At 35.8% G+C, this 27,454-nt stretch overlaps 1 protein-coding gene across 12 annotated transcripts in view; it reads left to right on the forward strand.

Moving 5' to 3' along the window:
- The window catches only part of CDH18 (cadherin 18), a 522,886-nt gene that overhangs the window by 478,534 nt on the left and 16,898 nt on the right, over window positions 1-27,454 (forward strand). For 11 of the 12 annotated variants that reach the window (XM_048311338.1, XM_048311426.1, XM_048311373.1 and 8 more), the window contains 3 exons: window positions 7,860-7,996; window positions 20,241-20,362; window positions 26,270-26,387. In XM_048311338.1, the coding sequence (XP_048167295.1) occupies window positions 7,860-7,996; window positions 20,241-20,362; window positions 26,270-26,387 (377 nt within the window). Of the gene's footprint in view, window positions 1-7,859; window positions 7,997-20,240; window positions 20,363-26,269; window positions 26,388-26,785; window positions 27,452-27,454 lie in introns of those variants that run through there. The other variant, XM_048311436.1, reaches the window with a different exon arrangement.

A 27,454-nucleotide genomic window follows, 5' to 3' on the forward strand; every position in this document is an offset into this window, starting at 1 on the left:
AAAATGTCCATCTCATTGAGCAGGAACTGGTAAGATGTTCTGACAGCTCTTCTGACTAGGAAGAATCCAGCTCAAGATAGTGGTCAGAATCTCACATCGACCAGAACTGCCTTCATCCCTCCCTTAGAGCTGAGAGAGAAAACACTGACAGATCATCTTTTTGATCATGAAGCACTGATTTTTCCTGCCAGAACATCATCTTTATGGTTCTATCATTTCTACTGACTTCCAAATGCCTAAAGTATCAACATTCTTTTATGGTTCTAGAATAAGCTTTCATATCCGAACACCTCTAGACTGTAGTTATTTGATAGGGTCATTCAAGTCCAATAAATAGGCATAAATCCATCAATCTTGGTTTTGTTTGATTTAGTCTATAACATGTAGAGGAAAAAAAAGTATGTAAGTAGAGTACCATTCTTTAGCTGGTAGGTAGAAAAGTAGCTGTAGCTGTACAGAAGTAGCTGTAGCTGTAGCTAGCTTGTAGGGAAAAATAAAAGTGTTTCTCATGTAACACTTACTGCATTTTATTTCTTATAAGCATTGATATCTGAATGTTAATCTCTTTGAATAACAAGCAACTTAGATATAATAAGATAGATATAGTTCTGCCATCAACACATTTAACAGAAATGTGTTTGTACAGTCATAATCCTCTGAAGAAATTCATAAAGTCATGAAAAGAAGACAAACCTTTACCTTGCTTTGAATTCTGAATTATGCCTTGAAGGTTGTGGCCTGTTCTTAGCCTACATTTACTGATAGAATTAGCTAGAAAAATGATCACTGGTTAACACATGCAGACAGAAACTTCCAGCTAGAAATGATGAGTGTCTAGAAATGGCTTACTTCCTTCAAATGAACAGCGTTCCAGATGTTCTGTGTTCAAGGTGAGCAGTGTGCTAGCAAATCATAGAGGATGGGAATGAGAACAGGAGCAGGAAGCTGACTTCCACATAAAACTCAAATCAGTAGTGTCTGCCTCTCAGGGGCTTTTCTGGGAGACAGTGGTTCACTTCTGTCAACTCCCCCATGTCTCCTGGGATCTGCCAGCTCTCATCTCCAGGATTAGGAGATGGAAAGCTGCTACTCCTGCCGAGCTGAGATTTCAGTATGAGAGGTGAGCCAGGAGTCCTGTACAGAAACAAGGTACTGCTGATCAGCTGATGGATGTCAGCTGGCAGCCAGCACCAGCCATATGTCAGTGGGAACAGCGTATTGAATCAACTTCCTTTAAATGCTCTGAGAGGACAGTATTTTTCTCAAAGTTATGCTATGTCTGTTTGAAAAGAAAGCAAAGGAACAGTAAACAGAGGGATTACCTGCTCCAAGCTATCTTCAAATGTATTTAATTTTCACACCTGAAAAGCACAGTTGAAGGGTGTAGCTCTTTGTAGCAGTCTTTTGCCAAGGAGCTCTGGAATATCGAATGTCTCCTTAATGTACCAGACATGCTGCAGGGAGAAAATTGGTTACCTGCTGATTGGCATGACTTCTGACTCATACTTCACAATTGCTTTTCTCTCCTGGCTGAGTTCGTTTGAACTATTGGGAAATAGATTGGCCCTGGAATGGAGGTAGTGTAGTGCAAGACAGTCACAGCAACAGAATGTCACCCCACCACCTCGTTTAGCTTCAAGGGTTTCCTGCTTGTTCCCAGGCTCATGAGTGCTGCTGTCAGGAGGCAGAGAGAAGATAAAAGGCACCCACTCGAGTTATGTCCCAGCATGGACCATTTCTTCTTGTTGTCCAGCTGGTCAAACACAGAGACTGGCAGCTGGTCAGTTCTCTTACTCTTTGTCATGGTATACCTCCTCCTCTCACTCTATGCAGTTGCTTACTCTTCCTTTTCTAAGATATTTCATAAAATGAAATAAAAAATTTCTGTACTTTGAATCTGTATTTTTTGTATAAAGTTTCTTGCTTAAATCTTTAACTGAACAGGTTTCCTTATAAAGGCATTTGATTTCTAACTGATAAGTATTTTGAAGGTATAATTGGTTGGACAAGATTCTGTTCCCTTTCCATGGACTTTTTTTTAGTGATCCTTTGTAACCAGTTTCACTTGTTATTTCAGAACTGGCTATTTGCTTATGTCTCAAAACAAAAGTCCAAAGAAGTGCTGTGATCTTTGAATTCACATCTGACTGAAATCTGTCTTTGGAAGTTTATTATCAGTATGATAATATCGCCTTTGGGTCCGGTGGTGGACAACCCGGTGTGTTGCGACCTTCCTAGAGAAAGCGTCCTGCCAGGGAAAGGCTTTTCCAGAGGCTTTAGCAACTTCCCTGAGCCACAGGTGATTTCAGCAAGTGTAGCAACTTCTCAGCTACAAGTGATATCAGCTCTTGTGATTCAGCTCTTTGTGAAATCAACCAAGGCGAACTCAGGGATAGAGAGACAGGAGCCTCATTTGGCAGTTCCACAGAGCCAGCTTTTATTGTCCAGCAGCCTCTGTGAAGGAAAGGCCAGGGATGACAACTTCCCCCTCATCCGGGGTCGGAGCAGAGGTTATATGGGGAAGGCAGGGGGTGGGGTAGAAACCAGCTAGCAACAGGGTACAGGCTATTACCATAAAGAAGCAAGGCATGTTAGGAGTGGCTCTTTTGGTCACCATGACCTCGAGAATGGTTGCTTATATCTGGAGAGAGTCTTTTGGGCCTCAGGCCTCTCTCCAAGGGAGTGCAGAGGGCTCCTGTGCCAAGGGCTCACAGCCCTCCACAAGGTTTGTAACCAGGATAGAAATATGTAAGAGTTCATTTTTGTAGTTAACACATAGGGCAATAAATGAAAAATAATATAATGAAAAGTTAAAGATTTGGTTAAAAACAGAAAGAGACAACTTAAAATCTCAAAACTATTATAAAAGTTTTAACTCAAGGTTCTTCCTTAAAACACAGTATCTAGAGAGCCATACCAGAAGAGTAACAGCCTATGCCATTTGTCTATCCCGTGATAAACTGATGTTAATATTAAGACTGAATAATTTAGGTAGAGAGATTCTGAAAATGCTTATGCCTTTTAGGTTCAGAAGCCCTCCTAAAAGGCTTGGAGATCATTAATATTCCTAAGCTATTTTAGCACCTTTTAAAATTTTCTCAATTTTAAGCAGTCTTTGCATTATTAGAGTCTGACAGGTTTAATACTGAAAGCTGATTTATATATTCTATAGTGACCTTCTGCCCAAGGACCATCATTCATATATATTTCTCTTTATTTCCTAATTGATGCAAATGCTCTTAGTTTTCAGTAAAAATGGGGGGAATATCTGTCACCTCTGACCCACTGCTTCGCTAAAAGGCAGGAAGTGAGGAACAAAGTCAGAGGAGCCAGTGGCTTGCTTTGGTCAGAAGAAGGGATGAGGATATGGATGAAGCTGGAAATGCCCCTCCATTCACTGACACTGCCTTATAAAAAGGTGGCACATGTTGCATTTCCCAGCACTAGCAGGATTCAGTTTTGGTACTTAATTTCCTTTAGATTAACTTCAGATAGTATGACTAATAAGTTTTCTATATTCATAATCCTTTTTAATGAAGTTTCTCTCAGATTGGTTTCTGTTGCTGGTTTGAATGTAAACAGTTTATGGAGAGCTGTTTATCTAGGCATGTCTTGTTATTAAGTCTCTTTATTAACATGTGCCATGCAACTTAGATATGCTGATTTAATGTGTAGTGCTTATAAGTATGCTAACTCACATGGCATTGTCATGACTAAATGTCTATAAATAAATATCTCAAGTGGATATTGTAAATTAATTTTTGAATTAATGCATTCTAAGTGAGCAGAAACCGTCAACTGAGTTAAGGAGAAAAATCTCTTTTGAAATTACTCTTTGAAATTCAAAACTTGCACTATATCTTTTTGTGATCTAGAAAAAGCATCGAAAAGCAGACCAGTAGATGTGGAGTGAAGGGTAGGAGTGGAAGGGAATGACTGTGTCTGCTGCCACTATCATCCAAAGGAAAGTAATTTTTTTTAATAAGGTGAAGTAAATTTGGAAGTTTAAGTAAAGTACCATTACCTCTAGAATATTCTCTATTTACAGATATATCTGGTCTGTAGTCTCAACATGTAGATAAATGAGTGACTAGAATTTATAAAGGTCTCAATTGTTCAGCATTTTGTAAATACAGTGAAACTTGTTCTAAATGTCCTCTAACACGACAAAAATTAGTTGCTCTACCAAGAGAGTTCTTGTACAAAATATTTTTAAAGCACTAGAAGAACTAGCATTCCTAGGTTTTCTACTATGTGGGAATATCTTCTGTAACTTGTTTTACCGACACATTCATGAAGGTTGGGAAACAGAGCAGTGCAAATGGCTGCTTTAGATATGATGCACAAAACAATTTTAGGGAAGAATCTGGAGTAATGGAGGAGAACTGAATGTTTTCATAATGGGAAAGCCTAAGAAAGTACCGCTCTCTTATTTATTCATTGATGAAGAAAATAATTGTCAGTCTGTGAATATTTCAAAATATCTGTAACTGTATGCAAAAGTTAGCACATGAAAGGGAAGGGCTACTGCGGATAAATTAGAAAAAAATTTCATTATTCCAGTATCATTGGAAGTAAAAGTGTTAGTACAATAAGTTACCAAAGGATCACTTTTTTCTATTAATTATGCAGAAAATACAGTTGAAGTTATTAATCCAACCCTAAATTCCTCAAACAGAGTTTTGATCTTCTGTGGAACACTTTTAAATAACTGATTTAGGAAAAGGTATTCATATTTTTTTTAAAAAAATAGACCATTTTTTACAATATGTTTATAAAAATGAATCATTAGCTGATCACGATTCATCAGAAAATCAAACATCAGTTTTTCTACGCAAGCTTCATTCTTGGGACAGATTTTTTTTTTTTGTACTTTACTCAGAGGAAAAAGTAATGTTTTGTTATAAGTCACACACACACAGAAGCAGCTCTTTTTTTCTTATTGAAGCCCAACATGAAATTCTGTCTATTTTTAAGCTACTGTCTACAAATAATAAATTGCCCTATTTTTGTGGTTGTGTGGTCAGCGCAGTAGTGACTCACAGAATAGTCACTGTCCTTGATGTTGATAATAAGCAAACAGGTTCCAGAGTATTTAATGTTTGCAGGGACAAGACTCTTGTATTATAAATTGGTCTGGATTTGCAGTACATATTCCATAAGAACAGGTCAGGAAAAACCATTTGATTTCTTTTTTTCAGCAAATAATTCTTGTTGTCATCACAATATTCTTACAGTCAAGAAAAACAAAGCTATAATAGGACAGAATTAATTAAATTTTATCATAGCATAACTGATTGTAAGCTCTACCAGTACAATGTCTCCAAGAAAACTGAAGGACAATTATGCTTTCCATGCTTCCTCTCTTAACCTTCTGGTTTATCATGTAAAAGATGTTTGTGTATCTGTGTATGTATCTTGCCCAACACAATCAAACGTTCATTATTTCTGTGTTAATAATAGTATAATCAAAACATTCCAACTATTTTTCCTAGCTCAGTTTTCCTACACTGCCAAGCATGAGGTATAAGGCATGGGCATTTCACCACCTCAAGCATGCATCTTCTGGACAAAGTTCAGATGTCAACATGACTCTGTAGCAAATATGGTAACTTTATGGATTTTTAGAGGTTGATACTACTCTGTCTCCAAGCTTTTGTAAATACTAAAAGGTAATGCTATCTGTGGACACAGCAGATACAAGTTCTCCACTGAGACTGGCACAGTCTTAAAGAGGTGATTATAGCTTGGCCACATAAAATAATGCCAAGGGATAATTGTGTGGTCCATATTTGTTCTTTTTTGTGATGTCTCGACAGAGGATTCCAATATTCCTCAAAGCAATATAAATTTGTTTGGATGTCTGCACCATCCAGCATATCATGATCAGTGACTGATGAATGCTCATCAGGAGTTTTCTTTGAATTCTTCTCCTGAGTGTACCGAGCATGGAGAACCACACCAACTTTCAGAAGTGTGTCTGCAATGATTGCTGTGATCCAGCAATTATAAATTAACTAACTTTTTTGTTCTTTTTCTGTCAACATCACTTATTCTTTTGGTTTTTTTATTCAGTTACAGATACACTGAATTATGTCCTCTGAAAAAAAATTTCCTGACTTAAACTCTTAAAAAATTGCCCCATCCCCTGCATAATCAAGATCTTGTCAGTCCACTTGTTTGAAGAAACTTGAGCTGCCACCTTGTACATCCAAAGTGTCATTATTGGGTACATCCGGTGGATTTTGGAATGAGGTATTCTCAGCTGTTGGTAATTAATGAACCACACAATAAGTTGTGGCTTAGATGTGAAACAACAAGGAAAATTCTTATTCCAGAGAAACGTAAAATGTGTGGGAACTGAGGCCTACTGTCTCTCCAACAACTCCCACAGTCATATGGCAGGGTTTTCACTCTTCATGATGTTGAAAAGAAAGATGGAGAACAGGCAAAAAGAAAGATGTTCTAGACTACCTTTGGCTGCTTTGATTTTCAGTGACTGAACTATGGTCCTTTAGTTGCTGAAAATACTTGAAGCGTGGTAAGAAAATCTGGAGTTCCACAAGGCAAGATAGCATATTGTAAGGCAGATGTAAATACTTCTTGCAGGTGGGAGTGGTGGGTTCAGGTTCTCTCCAGTAAGGAAGATCGAACCTAAGTCACCAAATCCTATCTGGCTTTTCCACTGAGTGTCCAATCCTTTGACTAGTTAAGGTAACGCACTCAGATTGCTGCCTTCCCCTCTAAGTGCTTTCTTTCTTTTGCTTTTTCATATCATCTATGACATTCATATATCATTCAATTAAATGTCTATTTGCTTGTTTGCTTTTCCTTTCCACAACTAGTATAAATAAGTACATTGTGGGAGAAATAAAACTCATTTTTAATTATTTTGAGCATGGTAGCTTTTATGTGTGCCACTCTTTTTATTAGCTGGGAATTACATTTATAGTGATGTAAAAATAAGAGCAACTGGATGGGACAAATAACTCATTTTGACATTTTTATACCTTCCATATATTAAATATATATGGAATTTCACACAATGAAATCAGGGATGAAAAATTATCATGAAAATAATTATGGTACATAAAATAATATTTTTCCTTTTTTTGTTTTTCTTGAGTTAGTTAAGAAGGCTTGAAAGGGTTCTGTAAGTGCTTCATTTGTTAAAAGCCATTGTAAATTATTCCAGCTTTGAGAAAAAATATCTTGTCAATCTCTTCTTTTGTGTTCTTTCACTCTGCTTCCATTACCCACTTCAAGGCTTTTACTTTCCCTGCTGGGCAAAGCTCCCAGAAGCCAAGGGAGTAAAGCAGGGATGCTTAGCTCTGCTTCTAGGGCAGTGTCAATGGCTGCTCTGGGAACCAGACATTTCTGATATTCTGTAGTGGTTATGTTCCAAATGGCTTATGTGTCATCATGTCATCAGCTTCATGTCAGAGAGACATACTGAACAGGAACTGAGGCTGAGCACACTGGTTTGCAGTGACAGGCAAATAAGCAGAAAAATAGTATCTTAGTATCTGCTTTCTTTTCAGCTTTTCCATTTCATGATTTTTAGTCAAAATACATGTGTATCTAACTTTTGACAGGATTTTATACTGCTGTGCAAAATACAACCTGTTAGCAATTTATACCTTTGTGGCTCACAGTGGAAATATTGTTATGTTTGAAAAGAAATAAAACATTATGAAAGAAATTAAATACGGTGTTACTTTGGGTTTCTTCAAATTATAGATTTTTTTAGGTTGTTTTTAAAAATGTCTGTGATTTTAAAAGCTTGAAAGTAATATTCTTATATAGCTTTCTGTTATTTACTACAATGAATATATATTTATTGTTATATTTCTTCATAGATATTTCATTGATCATAACACAGAAGAAGATAGGTATTTCACCATTGATGCTAGTACTGGGACCATTAAGACTGCCAAGATCTTTGACAGAGAGGAGACACCTTGGTACAACATCACAGTGGCTGCTTCCGAGATAGGTAAATAATTTATTTGGCACATAGTGTGAAAAATAAAAATTAGAAAGGAAAATAATCACTTTCAGATTTTAAGAAAGACTACCTTAATATGTTATGTTCTTTTAAACACTAGTGGGTTTTTAGCTAGTCTGGATAAAGGAGAGTTTCCCACATCTGTGTGAATACTCTTAACTCCACAGAACAATTAAACAAAATGCCACATGCCTATGTGATTCCACCTGTGTAAATTTGCCACATTTCTCTGCATGGGGCAGAAGGCTGCCTATTTACCCAGCAACATTTCTAAGCATTCAGTGTCCTAAAATCAACAGCTTGTCCCATTTGAGTTTCATAGTTCATATGTCTTAGAAGTTAAGACTATATAGAACGGTCTAAGAAATTCATCTTTCCTTCTTGTATCTACTATCAATTTTACTATTTTAATGAATTAGATACTAAATTTATGGCCATGTTAATTTATAATCCATAGATTCCTTGCAGTTTCTGATTATGTCTCTGGCCTTTTAATAGGCAAATTGACAAATAAAGGTACAATAAATACTTACCTGTGCATTTGAAAGCCCTCTAATTTTGATGAATTTCCATTGCCTCAGATAAGCCCTGCAATGATCAAAAAACATCTGGCTGAGTAGTCTGAGACAAATATTTCTACTTGAGGCAAGGACAGTGTAAAGAACTTTTCAGTTAACCTTTTTATCACAGGGTCTTTATTTTTCCACAGTCAAAGTTTTAAATTTAAAAAACTCAACAAAGCAAATGACGAAAGAAAAAATCCCATCTTGGATCAATAGATCCAGTCCTCCTAAGCGCTATTCATGATACCATCTTTCAGTGGCAGTGATTTTGATCAAAACTGTGAAATACTTTTACGTATATTCGTTTTCCTTTTTTTTTTTGGTTTCTTTTTTTATGACAAAACACAGGTTTTACTGCTAACAGGTGCCACTGACATTGAGCCTGGTCTGCTTTCATCTGTTTCATCTCTAGGTTAAAATTTAATCTGTTCTGCCACTACATCACTAGCACACACTACTAAATAAACAGCATGAACATATTTCATACACATAACAAATTGTTTCTTATTATTGTACCTACATTCACAACTAAATTGACATTTTGAGCTAAGTACTTTTCTGTAGTAAATAATAGGATCTATAATTTTATGATTAGCTCTTTGAAAAAGTAAACACTATCACTCCTGTGTGCTTGACAGTGTTTTCACATATAGAATGTGCTATTTCAATGCATCATGAAATAAAATATAATTAAAGCCTAATCATAAGCGGGTGCATAGTGTTAATTCAAAAAAAGACTTAAAAGCTACATTGGGACACTGAAAAAAGGAGTAGCCATGAGTCCTTTTTTGGAATCCATTGAAATGTAGTTATTTTCCAGAAAGAAATCTCAATAGCATAAAACTTAAGCATAGCATTCTACACATTATTTGTTTCACATAATCAAAAGAGTTCTGGTACATTTATCATGGTGAGAAGAGCATGAAGAAGGAGGATTATGTTTATAACTAAAACAGAATGGAATGAATAATAAAAATTATACCCTTTTTTCCTTTTTTTTTTTTTTTGACACTGCTTAGAATTTTCTGTTTCAGGTGCAATTTGTTACAGGGAAACATAGATCTGATTTTTTTGTCCCTTGCACTGTCTTTGTTATGGTTAAAGCTGGGGGTTGGGAAAATAAGTAAATCTATAGTTTCCGTTGGAAAAACAATTCAGTTATGAAAAAAGGAAGAGAGTAGTGAAGATGACAGGCAGACTGACAGGCAGCCTAAATGACAGACAGCCTTTCCTTGTGTCTAGTTCCTCAACCATTACAACACTGTTGCTCTCTTCCAAATCCATTGTGAACTTAACAATTGAATTTATGGTGGAGCAAGGAGCATATGCTGTGTATGGCCAAAGCTCTTACTTTAAGTGCTATCTATCCCATACCTACAGTCTTTTATGACTTTTGATTTCAAGTTCAAGCAGAAGGTATTGCAGAACTAAGACAAAAGCTGAAATATAGGTCAAAGGCTATGACCAAAGAGTTATTTAGCTGTGGGAGTGGGATTCTTCAAATTTATCTGACAAACATAGAAGCTTCTGACACCATTTGCTTAGCCAAGAACACAGCAGAACCTGCAAGGCCCCTAAAGATTGTACTCCTTCAATAACAAGAGGTGCTCTGCAGGTATAAAGTATTGGTTATAGCTGGTTTCTTGAAGTGTTTTCCTCTCCTGACTTTGTGTTACATTTCCTGTTATTAAATGTCCCTGTGATAGAATTCAGTTTCTACCTATCATCCTTTTGGCCACTATTTGTAACCAGGGTTATTTTACCTAAATGGTACTTAGCATTATATTTCTACCCCCAAATATATGATATCTTCACGCTCCAGCCTTATTCTTTCTGAACCTTTCACAAGGCATTTACTTTCACTTTTCATCTCAATATGTGGTATATACACTCTGCATTGGTCAAATGTCCTCTCTGAAATCAGAGGAAGTCCTACCACTTTGCTCTGTGAGAATAATGCTGATGTAATAATCAGTGGGCTTTTCCTGTTTATGCTGTTACTTCTTAAAGCACACCATTACTATAAGAATGGATGATCAATCCTTTTCTTTCTTTAACATTCATTGCTCTTAAACAGCATCATACAATGAGGAGGAGTGGAATTTTTGTGTCCAGAAGCATCTACTTTGATTGTTTCAGTACTGGTGCTTCCTAAAGTTTCTTTGTGGTATTAGGGAATAAGATAATAAAATAATACTGTAGTTTATGTTCAAGAATCTACAGACTAAATCTGGGGCAGGGGGAAGGAATAGTAGTAGTAATAGTAGTAGTAATGTTGTAAAATACGGTTTACATAGAATTATTACCATTTAATTGACTCCTTAGAATTCTTTGAAAAAATTTACAAAAGTCTGTTTGAAAGAGGGAGAAGATAGAATTTGCTTGGGTCTAGTAAAGGTTTTTGAAAAGTCTTTGGCAAGAGTAATGAGAATAGGAAAATACAAAGCAAGTGCACAATGTTTTATAACAGATGAAAGACTGATTTAGAGGAAAGAAATACAGTCATAGTAATACAGAAAATACAGTCTGTTCCTTTGGAAGTGGAAAAAGTTAAGGATGAGCTATTTTAAGGAGTAGTGTAGAATCTGTCAATTAGAATTCATTCTAATGATAGCACTCAATGATAGGAAGTGATTAAAATTCCAAAATTACCTGTCTAGATGATAAGAATTAAGGAAGATTGAGAGAGATTAATGTAAGAGCAAGACACACAGAAGAGCAGTCTAGATAAATGAAGGGTGAAGTGGAATGAAAATTGTCTGAAAAGGCAGGTTCAAAGGGCTGTAACCAGCAGCCCAAAGTGCAGCTGGAGTCCAGTCAGTGGGAAGTACTCCCCGTGGTTGATACAGGATACAATGCTTTTTAATCTCTTCATTAATGGCCTGGTTGGTGGAACAGGGAGCACTCTCAGCCAGTTTGCAAACGACACAAAACTGGAGTAATGGCTGACACATCAGACTGTCATGTTGACAGCCAGAAGGATCTCAACAGGCTGAAGAAGTGGGTGAACAGGAAATCTTGTGAAGAGAGATTTAATAACAGGAAATGCAAAGTCTAGCACTTGGAGAGGAATAATCCTATGCACCAGTTCACATGGAGGACCAACTGAGAGGCGGGCAGCTTTTGAAAGAAGGATGTGGAACTCCTGGTGGATGAAAGCTGAACATGAGCCAGTGATGTACCCTTGTGGCAAAGGAGGCCAATGCCATTCTGCACTGTGTGGGAAAGCATGTGGTCAGCAGGCTGAGAGAGGTGATCTTCCCCCTCTATACAGCCCTGGTGAGGCCACACGAGGAATGCTGCCAGATCTGGGCTCCCCAGTACAAAATACTGGACTAAGTCCAATGCAGGAGCATGAAATCCTTAGGGACTGAAGTATCTCTCATATGAGGATAGGCTGAAAAGGCTGGGATTGTTCAGCCTGGAGATGTGAAGGCTTATAAGGAGCTTATCAGTGTGTTTAAATAACTGTTAGGGGGAGTGTAAAAGGTGACTAAAGATGACCAACATGAGGAAAGACTCATCTGAGTACTATCCAGGAGGCAATGTGTACAAATTGAAACACAGAAAATTCCATTTAAACCAAATAAGAAAAATGGTTTTACTGTGGGATTGATCAAAAATTGGGACAGGTCACATTGAGAGGTTGTGGATTCTCTTTCTTGTAGCTATTCAGAACTCAACTGGACATGGCCCAGACTAATGCACCCTAGTAGATCCAGCTTTGAGCAGAGAAGTTGGACTTGCAGATCTATGGAGTCACCTTCAAAATCAATGATTCTGTGATTTTTTTATACTGGGAACTGTGTTTTGAGTGTGGAGAAGAAAATGAAAGAAGAAAACAGAGAAAACCAGCTTCTAGATATGTTTTTCAGAGGATGTTAACATCAAAAGATTACTGGAGTTCATAAAATATTCAACATTTAGATGGATAATAACTGTACTTCTAATTAGAAATGTGACTTTTTGAAAGCAAGATAAGCACTTATATTTCAAAGATTTTAAAGGTACTTTCTACTGCGAAATTTCTGCATATTTCTCTTACCCAGCTGGTTATCATATCAGTGTGTAGAATGGATTGCTGGGTTAACTAGATAGATCCTCAACAGTTTGGCGATGGAGTTGTGGTGCTTCTGAGTGTCTCCAAAATGCTCTGCAATTGTTTGAAAATGGAAAATCAGGCAATTTTCCACTATTTGCTTAAAGGAAAACTTCAATATGATGGGTGCAAAAACTTGTGTTTGAAGGGTCAATACAGAGTTCCTAATTTGTAAAGCTGTGGCAAGGCTGTATAGAACAGGAGACTTGAAATAATGATGTTCCTGCCAGGTTCTGTCAGATCCCCCAGACTTAATGAAAACCTATAAAGAGACAGCAAAAAACCACCACATGATGGATACTGTATATACAGAGCTTTGATACTGTAACAGATTAGAAATCAAAATACTGAAGAGACATCATTATTCAGTTGACTTTACAGAAAAAAACCCCAGAAATCTCCAAGGTATTAGACAAAATCAGATATTGGAAAAAAAAACCCCAACCAAGCAAATATATTTGTCTTTGTTTATATGTCTTCTGTATTTTATTTGCTATGCATATTCCTTATATGAACTTCAGGGGAAAAAATACTGAAGTGTTGGGTTAGAGCAGTACTTCATTGAGAAAATATGCAATACCCTATGTGCTATGGAAAGGACACCTTGAAAATCCTGTCATTGCAAAAAACTACTCAAAGAAATAACTTTCAGACATGTTTTAATAGAGTGACAACAAACCCTGTTCAGAATTAAAATATGTGAAAAAGCAGGATAGCTCAAAAGAATAAAAGTTTGGAACATTTATTTTACAAGAATTACAATACAAAACATTAAAATGCCTTTTCTAATTATAACATGAGTAGTTTTTTAATGTGTCTTGGTAAAAACAATAACAGAAAGATACAGTTACATAATTCAGAGGAAAACAGGATTCACAGAGACAAATAATAATTTCCAGCAGTGAAATATAAAACCCCTTGAGACGTTGAAAAAAGAAAGTCCTATAATTACATCAAATAAAGAGATAAAGTGTATTGTTATAGTGAGGTGTGGTTATATCTGTTCTTTGGAATCACAGGGATATTGCTACTCATATTACTGTCATTAAACAGCAAGTTTTGAGAAGAATTTGACAGTTCTTTTTCACATTTTATGGTTGCAGAAAAGATATTATTAAGATTTTGGTAGAATATTAAAATATATTACTCCTGATAGCACTACATGAGGCTGTCATATGGAGAAGGATAACTGAAGCTAGAGGGGAGGTATAAAGTATACATAGTATTTCTGCTAATGCTATTAAGAGGCATGCTGATTTATTTTATAAAAAGTGAAATGAAAAGACAAAAATAAACAATTCATTTCCATTTATTTTGAAACACATGAAAGAAATATATGCATTGCCTGAAAGAAATAAGTCTTTAGAGGAATAGTATCCTGGCAGAGAGCATGAAAACAAAAGAACAAGATGTTGTGACAATTTATTTTCTCATTTTAAATTTTTCCACATAACCAAGAATAACTCTAATAGTTTGTGTCAAATAATTATTTTTTAAAAAATGTTTCCTTTACAATATCCTTAAGAAAGTAATCTAAATCAGAACAAAATGCTGTTGCAGTTTTATAATCTCCTAGCATTTTGTATCTGGTGGACAGCAGGATGATTGTTTAATACCAGTGAGTTTGCTGCTAGATTCATGTCTCAGTTTTTCTTTGAATTTTTTCTTACAATAAATAAAAAATGTCCTCATAGTGATTTTCAGTCTCAGTTTTTTCTTCAAATGTAATGATTTGTGTATCAATAGAGAATAGACTTAAACAATGAAATTCACTAATTTTTTTTTTAAATATCATTAGAAGGAAATATTTTTTTTGTATTGTTTTGCTATATCTATTATTATCTCTATAGGTACATTACAGTAACAGAAATAAAATTGTTATCATAAACCCTGCCTTCACTGAGGAAAAAATCATGTTCATTCTTCATCTTTGACCTCGCTTGCATTCTGCCTGCTAGCTCAGTTTCAGAAAGAGTTTTGGTATTGGTAACATTTACTTTATTTTTCCAAGAAACAGATTCTGACAATTTTTTTTCCCTAAATCTAAAACAGATTAAAGTAGATTGTAAAAACAAAACTACAGGATCTGAATTTTGAGACTCTATTGGTCATGGTGTAGTGATGACCTGGATATCTGGTATCTTTTTACTGGTGAGAGCTGGACGCAGTACTGGTACCCTGTCCAAACTTACCAATGATACACAGTTTACTTTAAGCCTTGGCAAGCTGCCTACTAATGCATCACAAAAATACGAATTTATAGCATCATAGAATCATTAAGGTTGGAAAAGATTTCTAGGATCATTGAATCCAACCATTTAGCCTGGAAAAAAGGAGGCTCAGGGAAGACATTATTGCTCTCTACCACCACCTGAGAGGAGGTTGCAGCAAGGTGGGGGTTGGCCTCTTCTACCTAGTACCAAGTGAGAGGACAAGAGGAAACAGTTTAAAGTTTTACCAGGGGACATTTTATCTTGATATTAGGAAAATTTTCTTCATTGACAGAGTGGTCAGGCACTGGAACAAGCTGCCCAGAGATGTGGTGGAATAACAGTTCCTGTAAGTGTTCAAAAATCATATGTAGCAGCATCTACTGTTCTTTTAAATGTACTTATCAATGCAATAAGGAAAGCCTACAAAAAAGGTATTTAAAAAATCCAACAGTTGTTGAAAGGCAGTAAGGTCTCCATCCTATTCAAGAAATGATGCTTCTAATTCCAATTTCAATGCTTATTCCCTATTTATATTGGTTTAGTCATTGGCTTCTAGGCATGCTGGATTTTCTTCTCCTGTTTCTTTGGGAAAAGCTATGATGAAGGTACTCCTACATTATAATCTGAAAATGGGGTAGGGTACAGCTCTTCTTAGCTCCCAAGGTGGGGCCCAGAGAAAGGATAGAACTTGGAATCATATGGCATTTTTTTCCCCATGGGAAGCTTTGTGACAGAAATTTCAAAAAGGGCATTTCCAGCCACAGAACTGGTATATTTTCTGGTGCCCTGTTCTAATCAGGCAGTCAACACCAACATTGTCTGTGAGAATTTTGCTTGCATTAAGGCAAGAGGGAGTTTCCAGCTTGAAAGCTCTAAATGTTTTTGGTCTAGTGCAATGCTATGATTATTACTATTGCTTCTATAGCTGCTGCTGCTATCACTGCTACTGTGATCCAAGAGAACTGAGCAGCACCTTCAGCTTTGTGTTCATCAGTGAAAAGTTAAATTTTGCTACAAGAAAAAAATAAAACATTAGCTATCCAAATTCAGATAACATTATTTAGAGATACCCACTTCCTTAGAAAAAAACAGACTGGAACATTACACATTCCTAGATCCTGCATAATTTTCTCCTTGCCAGAAAATTTAGTTTATCACATATACACCATCCTGAATTAAACCCAGTATTTTATGAATAGTGCCACTCTCATTTGCATATTGGACATTCTTTTGTCACTTTAGCTTTGTTTCAGTGGTATATTTTATTCTTCCTAGATCTATGTTTATTCTTCTAATATGTTAAAACTAATCTTTATTAGAGAAGTGTGATGAGTGCTTTGTACTTCTCTTTAAAAATAATGGTGTAGAGAGCTAGTTGAATTTCCTAAGTATTGGTTTGCATTCTAAGGTCTTGAAAAGATGTCAAAATGGGCATATACAGTAAAACAGTTATGAAAGAATCTACAGTTAGGTACCAGTCTAACTTAAAAAAAAAAGTTGAAAAAAACCAAGAAAATAAAACAAGAAAAAGCAAATAAACAAACCCACAAAAGATTGTTGATGTCAGGACTTCAATTCTGAAAGTCATGCAAGTAGAATTTATTTTCATAAAGCCTTTGGGAATTTTGTTATTGTGAAAAGGAAGTCTCAGACATCAGTAACTGCATTAAAAAATCTTTCTTCTTAAGTGCGGGTTTTAAAGTTTGCCCCCAGAAACTAGTCAAAGAGAAGACTCAAGGCTTCACATTGGCTGTTAATTGGGCCTTCTGTAAATTTATAGTGGACTTGCCAATAGAGGATCTGGTAATGAAATTGATTCACTTTACAGATGTTTAGTATTCTGGAAAAAGAGCTGTTTATTCTGGGAAAAGTCTCAAGCATAAGAAAGCAAGTCCCTAGCATAGGTGAATCAGAGCAATGTTTCTGCTTCCGTTACCCCTTAAAACAGAGCATTCACTTTGAAAAATCTGCTCTTGAGGCACAATGCTAATAGGACACAGAATATTTTGTAATGTGCAGGCCTGAAATGTATGTCAGCACTGATTATCTTAAAACTGGAAATCTGCCAAACTCCTGCAAGAAATTTGTCTAATTAAGAAAAATGTACAATTAAAAGTGCCAATTATTAGATTGGTTTGGAGATTGCAGGTGAATTGTATTCTTGAAAAAGATAGGAGTTTATGTTAGTTCTCAAAATCAAAACTTAAAAAAAGGAAAAACCTTGTATTTCCTTCAATTCCTTCACATTCTCTTCCCCCATTATAAACTGTTCTGTCGCCTTGCATGCAAATCTATGTTGTATGCACACTCTTCAAGACTGTTTTGGTAAGTGGTGTTAATACTGTACCTATTAGCATTTTTTAGTGAGTAGCCTGTCAGTATGGAAATTTTCCTGCAAATGTCAGTGATCCCATGAGGTACCTGCTTCCAGAGAGTTACTAATATTACTGTGTGCGTAAAGAGCACTTTCAAACTGATGAGGTATTTATAAATTCTTTGTACTGCAAAACAGCTGCAAAAGAAATAAAGGTAACTTTACTGAATCGCCATAAACCCTCTATGTAAAACTACTGCAAATCTAACTTACTCGAGTAAGAGTGCTCTGGGTAGTAGTGACAGGAGGCATACAAGAGGACACATTCAAGGTGGGGCAAAGAGGTCTGCAACACTGTACTGAAACAAAAGTATTTAACTCTTTTTGTCATGCACTGGACTAAAAAGTTTGATTTTTCCTTCCCCAGTAACTATTCCAAACATGCCAGGCCTACAGAGCAGTCCTTTATCTGTGGTATCCTCTGCCCTGTGCTCTCCCTGCTTTTTCGTTCCCTTCCTCTTAGATATATTATACCCCCTTATACCTTTGAAGATGACCCTGCTTTGAGCTGGAAACTGGACCAGTGACCTCCTTTCAACTAAGATTTTTCAGTGATCCTGTGATTATCTGATAATCACAACTTCTGTTGCCTTCTTGCTAAAGCTCTTCCAGGTTTTCTATAGTATTAAGATTTTCAAATTCTTCATTATCATTTATGAATCCCCTCCCAAATGGATTTATTTGTCATTAACTCTTTACAGTGATCTCTGCCTTCCAGCTCCTTGCTATGATTTATGTACTCTCTCTTCATGTGCATTGTCCTTGCTTTCATTTATACCACTTTCTAGTTCACATACCTCACAAATTATATTCAAGAACCTCCCCAACAAAGCCTTAAAACAGAAGTTTCTTTGAGCCATAGATATCATGTTCTGTAATTGTAATTAGAGGATTTTTGTAATTTAATTGTCTGATTATGTTGACAGAGGAAGTTACCTAAATGAGTTGCAAGCTATATTTAAGTGAGCAGTAAGAAATTTTAAATCTCTACTGCTTGTGGTGTTCTACACAATCTGTTGACCTACATCCAGGAAAGGAACAAACATCTTTTTGTATTAATACTCATACTGCAAGTGTTCTCCTGGAGAGAAGATTGCTTCCTTCAGAAATAACAGCAAAGGTAGATAATGGTTCCCTTCTCCCAAATTCTTAGTGGAAGTCAAGTGTCATTCTTCCTTACCTTCACTTCATATATCCCTAGCATTTTAACTTTCCTCAAAGTTTTCCACTAAAGGTGTGGAATAGAAATAGCAGTAGAAAGCCTCAGTCTTGCTTAAACACAGCTAAGATAGTCCAGTTTAGTCCCTTAGTTCACCTGTTACAAAGATATTCACAGGTTCAGCATAAAGCTGAAAATAACAACTGTCAGGGAAAATTTCAGCAAGAAAATGGAATTTTCAAGTCTATAAATGTCTTCTGAGAATGTTCTTTTAACTTCTAATGCTAATGGTAGTTGGGAATAGCATTCCTCTCTTAGTTAATTCTTCCTTTTCTCTTGACTTTTTTGTCTCCTTTCTATTCACATTTTATGGGGATGGTTGACTAAGTTCCAAAAGTGAATTAAAATCATCATCTGAACATATACATATTAGTTAAAAAGAAAATGTGAAAAATCTGAGGGAACTTCTAAGACCTGGATGCTTTGGCTAGTATCCCATGTGAAAACCAAGAAGGAGAGGTCTCTCCATTTGCTGAATTAAGTCCAACATTTTCAAATATTCTTTCATCATGAGTGTACATCACTGGTAGCTTTAAAGCCAAGTATGTGTCTAATCAATGTTTTCCAGAATTCTGAACAGAGATCATTAAAGGTGTGATGAGTATAAGGCATTTTAAAAATGACCCTTTTTAACAGAAACATGGTAAAGATTCATTACGAAAAAAATAACCATGGTGAATGAAGTTTGGACTACTAATGTTTCTCTCCTTTTTTTTTTTATTTTTCTTTTCTTCTCATGAACACACACAGGGACATGAACTTTTAAAATGTCAATCTGTAATACCCCGTTCTTCCATTTCATTGTATTTGAAACATTGACTTTAATGTCTTCTACTGATAGTCTCATTTAGTTGGTGAACATAAGATAAAGTTTGTCATCTAACTGATTGATACTGGTATGAACTCCAGAAGCCATATATTAGTTAATTATAAAAAGTTGAAATACATAATTCTCTCAACAAAATAAAATTACATTACTACTTAGAAGTAAGAACAAGAGTGTTATGGATCGAAAAGAATTGGTTTGGTTTTTTTTTTCATTTTATCATGGAAAGTGTATTCTTGTTGAAAGGATTCAATTTCTCTTGCATTTTTGAGACTGTAATCTTTCTGAGGGTGAGCTCTCATGAACGTACAGATCACAGCCTAAGGCATTGTTACTTAAACATTGTTTTCTTCCTGCAAAAGCCAGACTCACTTCTGCTAAACTTTCTTTTCTTCTCCTAAACCACACTCACTAATTACTATGTGAAATACCATAGTAACTTGTGAGAAACCTGAACTCAAGCTTGGGAAAGGTTTATATGTACTTATGCATTCATATTTTATTATTATAGTTGCATTTTATTTTCTAAACCCTTTAAGGAACTGTGAAAAAGAAAAATGCTTTAATATTTTTTTGTATTAGATTTAATTCAATATGCTAATGACACTTTAACATTCATTACCAAGCAATTAATCATTTCCTAGCATACAGTGTAACATGTAAGTCTAGCAGCTTCCTCCCACTTCATTTCCAGAATAACTTCTCTTTGATATAAGCGACTTGAGACTCACAAAATACTTCCCACTCTTTTTAATTGCTATTTTTTCAAAACAGTTAATGAACCACAACAAACATCTTTTAGTATGTTGTTACCTAAATTTCTGTAACTGCATCCAGTTTTCATCTAGTTATTGTGTTAATAAACCACTTTTAAATTGAGGATGACATTCAATATTGAGTATTTCAAAAGGCTTCATAACATCCTGTGTGTTTTGCAGACAATCCTAGGCTAGTGAGCCACGTTCCAGTTGGTGTTAGAATCCTGGATGTCAATGACAATCCTCCAGAGCTTGCCAGAGATTATGATATCATCGTCTGTGAAAACACAAAGCCTGGTCAGGTAACTCTCGCACTATATTTCTCCCAGTGATAACAATTACTTTTTTTAATGATACATATGTCAGAAGTTTGGAACATGTCATAATTCTTTCTGATTTCATGTTAGCATTTTGCATTTGATTGAAATTTTAATTGTATTAGACAGAAGCGAGAAAATTGTGGCATTTGTTCAATATCTCTTTCTTGCTGCTGCAAAAAAAATACTCAAACTATCTTCTGTAAAGACAGGTAAAATTTTAATCCTGCCAGATAAGGGATAGAATTTGACAAGCCACTATGCTGAACAAAGTGAATGAAGCAGATTTAACATCTCTCATATGAGTGCCACATAGTAGCAATGTTTCAAATGCAGCTCACTGAAATGGCTGGTGAGCATGGCTCACATCCTCGCTCTTTGCATGTTGGTTGCCCTGTCTATGCAGGGTCATTACATGAAAGATCTTGAATGGGTTTTTCACAACTATGAGCATGGGAAGGGCCAGAACTGAGACTGAATAGCTGAATCATATTCCAGCTGCTGCTCCTCTGATTGATGCACTTCATTGCAGTCCAGGGTTTGACAATTTTAACAAGTGCTTTTGCTTTTCTGCATAGATTGAGTTTTTACCCACACTATGCTTGTTTTTCATTATTGCACAGGTTGTATGTTTCAATTATGAGCTCATATCTTTCCTGAGGAATATATTACTAGTAATAACATTATTTTCATCAAATCCTTGAAAGCAGTGTACACAAATGCATAGTAATATATTTATATTTTAGAGCTGAGACTATAAAAATGCCATACTTCGTCTGACTGTAGCCTGATCAAAGTTGTCTTCACTCTAACAGTAGCCAAAAGCTGGCACCTAAAGGACAGTATAAGAACATGGCAAGTGTGTATGACAATTACCACAAATACTTCAGATTGTTTGCAGGTCATTTCCTGATCCAAATGTGGTTTGTGTATTTTCAATAATCCTTTAATAACCATCTCATATGAACCTGTCTAACTTTTCCTATAAAAAACATAAATTTTTGATATCTGCTACCTCATGCACCAAGGCATTTTGCAGTTCAATTGCATCCTTCAAGAAGACCTAACTATTTTTTTTTTTTTTAATCTTTCCATACTGTCTTCAATTTATATTTACCAGTTCTCTTGGGAGATAAAGACGGAGTGCAGCTGATCCCTATTTATTATCGCTGTGACATGCATAAAACTCTAGCACATTGTCCCTTAGCTGTATCTTATACAGAATGAGTCAGTCCTACTTAACTGGGGCAATCCATGATAAAGCCCTTCTAGACTTTTGATCATTCATCTTTTATTCCTTTAAACTTTCTCCAATCCCTCTCTATTCTCCTTGAGATAGAATCAAGATCAAGATGCAGGTATGCAGTGAAACTTGATATCTCTTATTAAATGATTATTAAAGTAAAAATAATGTTCTGAAAACCTCAAATAAAGGCAGATATAGAAGAATTAGAATTTTCTAAAAACTAATGTAAAAAAACCCTCTTTTAAGCATTAATTGCAATTGCTTTCAACTTTTTCTTATATTTTTAAATTACATAATTTAGCAATAAATGTTCATTTTATATAGCCAATAATAAAGTAAAGCAGGCAGTGAAGCTATCTCAGAAATGTTCTTTGCTTAAAATATCTCAGAAATGTTCCTTGTGGGTAGCTAATGTTTCACAGCAAAGTTTTAATTCTCCAGTTGTAGTCTTACAAATGATAATTTACAGGTGAGATCTTTAAGGGATACAATAGCATTGGCTCACTATTTGGGTCAGCCTTGTATTTTCCCCTGAGCTACTGTTGCAAGTCTGAATGACTCCTGACCGTGGCAATGCTGCAATTTAACACCCAAGATAAGTGCTACCATGAGGGACTCTACAAGCAGTGGTTTAACACCAAAGGCTGGACCAGCTTGATACTGTATTCTTCAACTAACGGGACTCCTGTACATATTTGCAATGAGATTTTTTTATTTGTATTTCACAACAAGGTTTTAGAAAAAATGTAACACTAAACAAAATCCAAAACAAAGCAAGAAAGTACGTGTCTTTTTCTCAGATGTTACCATCTAGTCTAAGGAAAGAAAAAAGTAAGATGGTGTTCAACAAATATTAGGGAGGGGCAAATAAACATTGCAGAACACCACAAGTGTTCTATATGCTAAAAAGTGTTCCTAACTAGGTGGTTCTGAATCACTAAAAAGACAGTATAACTTTGAGTTATCCATCATCCTGTGAGAATGTTTCATAATATTTATCTCTACAGAACAAATTCTGTACTGCTGGGGACATCTGCTTGACTTGGGCTTCCTGGTTGCACTGTCCTTAACATTAATTATTTCTTTCCTCAGCACATCTATTTTGAAATTATTATGTGTGAGATAAACTAACCAGTAGATTGCCATTGGAAGTCTTTTTGTTATTGCTTGTTTGTTATCAGAAGATCCTTCTATGGAGTGAAATCACAGTATCATCTAATTGCAGAGCCTTATCTCCTGCTTCTTTCTCCCTCCACTGCTCTACCTTTTGCATTAAAAAAAAAAAGAAAAAAAAGCTTCAAGTGCTTAATGCTTAAGCCTTAAGCTTAAATGACCAACCCTAAGGCATGTCAAAAAGAAAATGCTTGTGAGGAGACGATAATTTCCATGCTGAAGTGACAGCTTTAGTCACTTAGTAATCATATAGTTGAGAAGATAGACTAAGTATCTACAATAGATTCCAAGTGAAGCCTGGTTGATATTATACATTAAAGTAGATAAAGTAGCTGTGATTTGATCTTAGATGACATTCAGACTTGGAGGATACTGACTACTCGACATATACTGATTTTGTAAATGACTGCCAATTTTAGCCAATGTAGGAAAATGACATTTTGCCATCTTCCACAAAAGAAATCAATGTTAGCTGGCAAGGAATGCCTCTACTATGTGTTTGTCATGTGTATATTTGCTTGTTTATTGATTCAGTTCTAAAAAGATTCTGAGTAGAATTTAGCACCTGCTCTCTGTCCTCTTCAATTAGTTCTCCTCAGTTCTTGAAATTCTCTTTTCTCGTCATGTCTCACCTTTAAAAGAATAGCATGACCCTTCAGTTTCATCCTATCAGTGTTGTCAACTGGGCTTTACTGAAGCTGAGGTTATGTGTCTACATTTTTATTTTAATCAGGCTTTGCAAGGTACATTTTAATGTCTACTAATAGGCTATTAAGTACTTGGTCAATTAATTAGAAAAGGGTTAATAGTACATTTGGGTGTCAAGGTGACACATACTCTTGTTTCTCACCACTGAATGAATGTCTTAGAAATCTTTTCTGAAAGTGCGTGAACTTTCTGTTTAAAAACAGATCCCTGAAAATGCTTTGACCTGTCCTAGTAAACATACAATGTTTATTTTCTATGTGAAAAAACGTAACTTCTGTACCATGTGGTGCTATACTTTTTACATACATTCATGAGTTCAGGGAATACTTGAATTTCTGTGTGTGAAATCAGGGAATATAGACAGTATATTTTGAGTTATAAAGTTAGTCTTAAAACCAAATAATTTTTATACTAGTCATGTCACTGAGGCCTTGATCAAAGGTATTTTTGTTGCAAAATGGCATGCTCTTGAAGCAGCATTCTGTAAAATGTCACTGAATGTTTTATGTAGCACAGGGCAACAGGATGAAAATTTATCCACAAGGCTGTCAAATAAAAGCTGAAGCTGCACGGCAAATTGACTTATATTTCACTGAGAAACACCACTCAGGACTTACAAATAAATATTTAACAAAATAACATATTTTTCTTATCTGAAGTTTTTACAGATGTGTATGGTATTTAACAGTATTTTTAGTATTTGAATAATAACAGAAATTGATTCTTTTGAACATATTCTATCACCCTTTTCTTTGTCTTGCTGTGTCACATACCATTTCAACACTATGAATTAAACATATATAGCTAAGAAAATCTTATATTTCTGGTTTTACATGGTTGTTTCACTAACAGTTGTGCCACCTTTTCAAAATTCAGTGGTGAGAAATTAGCTTTTGCCAAAATTTTCAACCAATATTGCCATGACTTTGGTAAAAGTCATATGCATGATTATAGATATTTCAGATTGTTTCAGATTGACCTTACTCTGCTCCACTTCAGCAAAAAAGTATTAAGGCAAACTTGTAAAATATTCTTGGCAACCATCGTAAGTATTGATAATTGTCTCAGATGTGTATAGTCAGTGCAACATACTTTATTGTGTATAGTACGTGGAATAAGCATTATACCCTATTGAGACGTCATGGCTTAACCCCAGTTGGCAACTCTTCCCCACGCAGCCACTCGCTCACTCCCCCACCAGTGGGATGGGGAAGAGAATCAGGAAAGTAAAAGTGAGATAACTTGTGGGTTGAGATAATGACAGTCTAATAGTATTGCCAAAGCTGCACATGCAAGCAAAGAAAAGCAAGGAAAACACCACTTCTTACAGGCAGGCAGGTGTTCAGCCATCTCCAGGAGAGCAGGGCAACATCACATGTAGCAATGTTGACTTTGGAAGACAAACACCATCACTCCAAACATCCCCTCCTCCATTCTTCTTCCCCCGGCTTCATAAGTGTGCATGACATCATACAGTATGGAAAATTTTGGTCAATTGGGATCAGCTGTCCTGGCTGTGTCCCCTCACAACTTTCCCTGCACCCACACCCCCTCGCTGGCGGGGCGGTACACGAAACAGAAAAGACCTTGATGCTGTTCAAGCCCTGCTCAGCAATGACAGAAACATCTCTCTGTTACCAAAAACTTTTCCAGCACAAATCAAAACCACAGCCCCATACCAGCTACTGTGAAGAAAATTGACTCAACCCCAGCCCAAAGCAGAACATGGTTTAAAAATATATTTGTTTTTCTTCTCTTAGGTGAATGGAGGTAGAGAATTGTGTGGTGTCTTTCAGTTTTAAAACAGACCAAACCACCAGAGTCTGCACTGTTTCTGTTTCAGGTTCAGTCCAGACAGAGTATAGCTGAACACTGAACAGAAAAAATTCTTATGAAAAGAGCATTTTTCCTCCCCCTTTTATGCTTCCCTCAGGATATCTATCAGGTCTGCGCAGCAGTCTGTGTGGGCTTCACTGCCTATATCACAAGAACAACTTTTATTGGATTCCACTTTAGCACTTGAGTTTCAAGACTCAGCATGAAAATGAAAGCAGAGGTAGAAATACTGTTTGGTCCCACATTCCAACAGCCTAGATCAATTTTAGTTGAAAGTAAATTTAAAAAACCACCAGGGCTTTCGAAGGCAAAGGTCCTACCTTTCAAAAATACCTCTCTCATACATGGTTGCTACATCCAGTTCTGTTCCTTTTTGGGCAAACTAAATTAAAGCCAGGAGTGGCTGCTGTTCTTCCTGTTCTGTTCTCTGGCAGTCTAAAACTGATCCTTCACAGGAATTTTAAGCAGAAATATGGTAATATATACCTGCTATTTTAGTTAATTATTTTTCCTTACCAATATTGAAGTACATCTAATTATCAGGACAGCAAGCAGATGACACTTTACATAGACCATCCTGGTTCAGCTTGTCTATTGCCTCCATAAAAACAGACATTTAGCTAAAACACTAATTCAGGAACTCAGCAGGATGCAATGCAGATGGTGATAATCTCTATACCGGGTCCCGACTGTATCAAAACATCAGAAAGTATAGATACTTTAGATGCTTTTACCTGGCTCTGAAGTATTGTTCCTAAAATAATTCCTACTAGAGAAATAGAGTTAATGACCCAGTCATTTCATCTGTTGAATTCAGCAGCAGTCAAGTAGAAAATTAAAATAAGGTAAACTTGAGCATCCTGCTGAGGTCAGGTACTATATGGGTCAAGTTCAAATTTCAACACAGTCACTGTTAATTTTTATTTCAGGTAATTCAGACTATCACTGCTACTGACAAAGATAACTCTGCAAATGGTGCAAGATTCCATTTTTCTCTTGATGAAGGGCTTTCTTTGAATCCCAACTTTTCTCTAAGGAACAATGAAGGTAAATCAAATACATAAATCTCAAAGAAATGGGCTTCTGTTTTGTCTGGGATGTCTCAATTGAACAGAACAATTTCCATGCATTTCCTGATAGAAAGGGAAAACTGTAATATGTCATTGCTGAGCTGTTGGATAGCAAGGACATGTGTACACAGTATATTGTAAACTATGAATAATCAGATATTTCATTTTGGATTTATATTCCATTTTATTTTAGCATTTATAATTCATACATTCAGGAATGTTTTTGAAAAGTGGATTAATGAAAAATATGTAAATTTCACTTACTTTTAGGAGACTAGCACTGACTGGGTACTGTCAAGGTTATTGCCAATTATTGCTTAAAGGAGAAAAAAAACTAAGGGACATAAAAGTTGGAATTCATGCTTACTTTTACAGACGTGACACCAAGAGCAGGTCCTTCTTTGGTTCCTGGATGATAGTCTTTTGCTTCATGCCATCCCTAAGAAAGTGTGCCTGAACATTACAATCAGAAATTCATAACAGATAGGCCCAGAAGGAAAACATCTCTCAGAGTCTCCCAACCAAGTGTTTCTGAACATTTCTTGAGTGAAAGAACTGTCTAACCTTTCCAAAACCCAAACCTAAATCAGCCTTGCTCTTGGTCAAGTATTACCTTGTGGTCTCCATTTTGCAACCTGATGAAAATAAGAGTAAACATTAAATGTTTGTCTAAATTTTCTTCTTGAGGTTTTGTGTATGCACATGTTGTGGGGTTTTCTTTGTATGCCCGTGTAGAAGCATGTGGGATTTGCTTTATTTTACAGTTATATATTTGTAGTACTGCTGTGGAATGCATTCTGAGTAGTCTTCTGTAATGTATTAACTCCATCACTGGTATATTTGGTACATAAAGTGATATTGAAACAATTCTTTACAGACTTTTTTATCTGTTTGTAAAATCAATCAGGGAAGGAGATTGTATAATCTTCCTAAAGAATCTGTTCCAATGTTTAACTATACTTACAGCAGAAAAAAAATCATGCTATTTGCTTGGACTACATTAATGGATTTCATATTCTATTTCCGAAACAGATCAATAAATAT

Source organism: Corvus hawaiiensis, chromosome 1 (genome assembly GCF_020740725.1).
Source record: "Corvus hawaiiensis isolate bCorHaw1 chromosome 1, bCorHaw1.pri.cur, whole genome shotgun sequence".
NCBI lineage: Eukaryota > Metazoa > Chordata > Aves > Passeriformes > Corvidae > Corvus > Corvus hawaiiensis.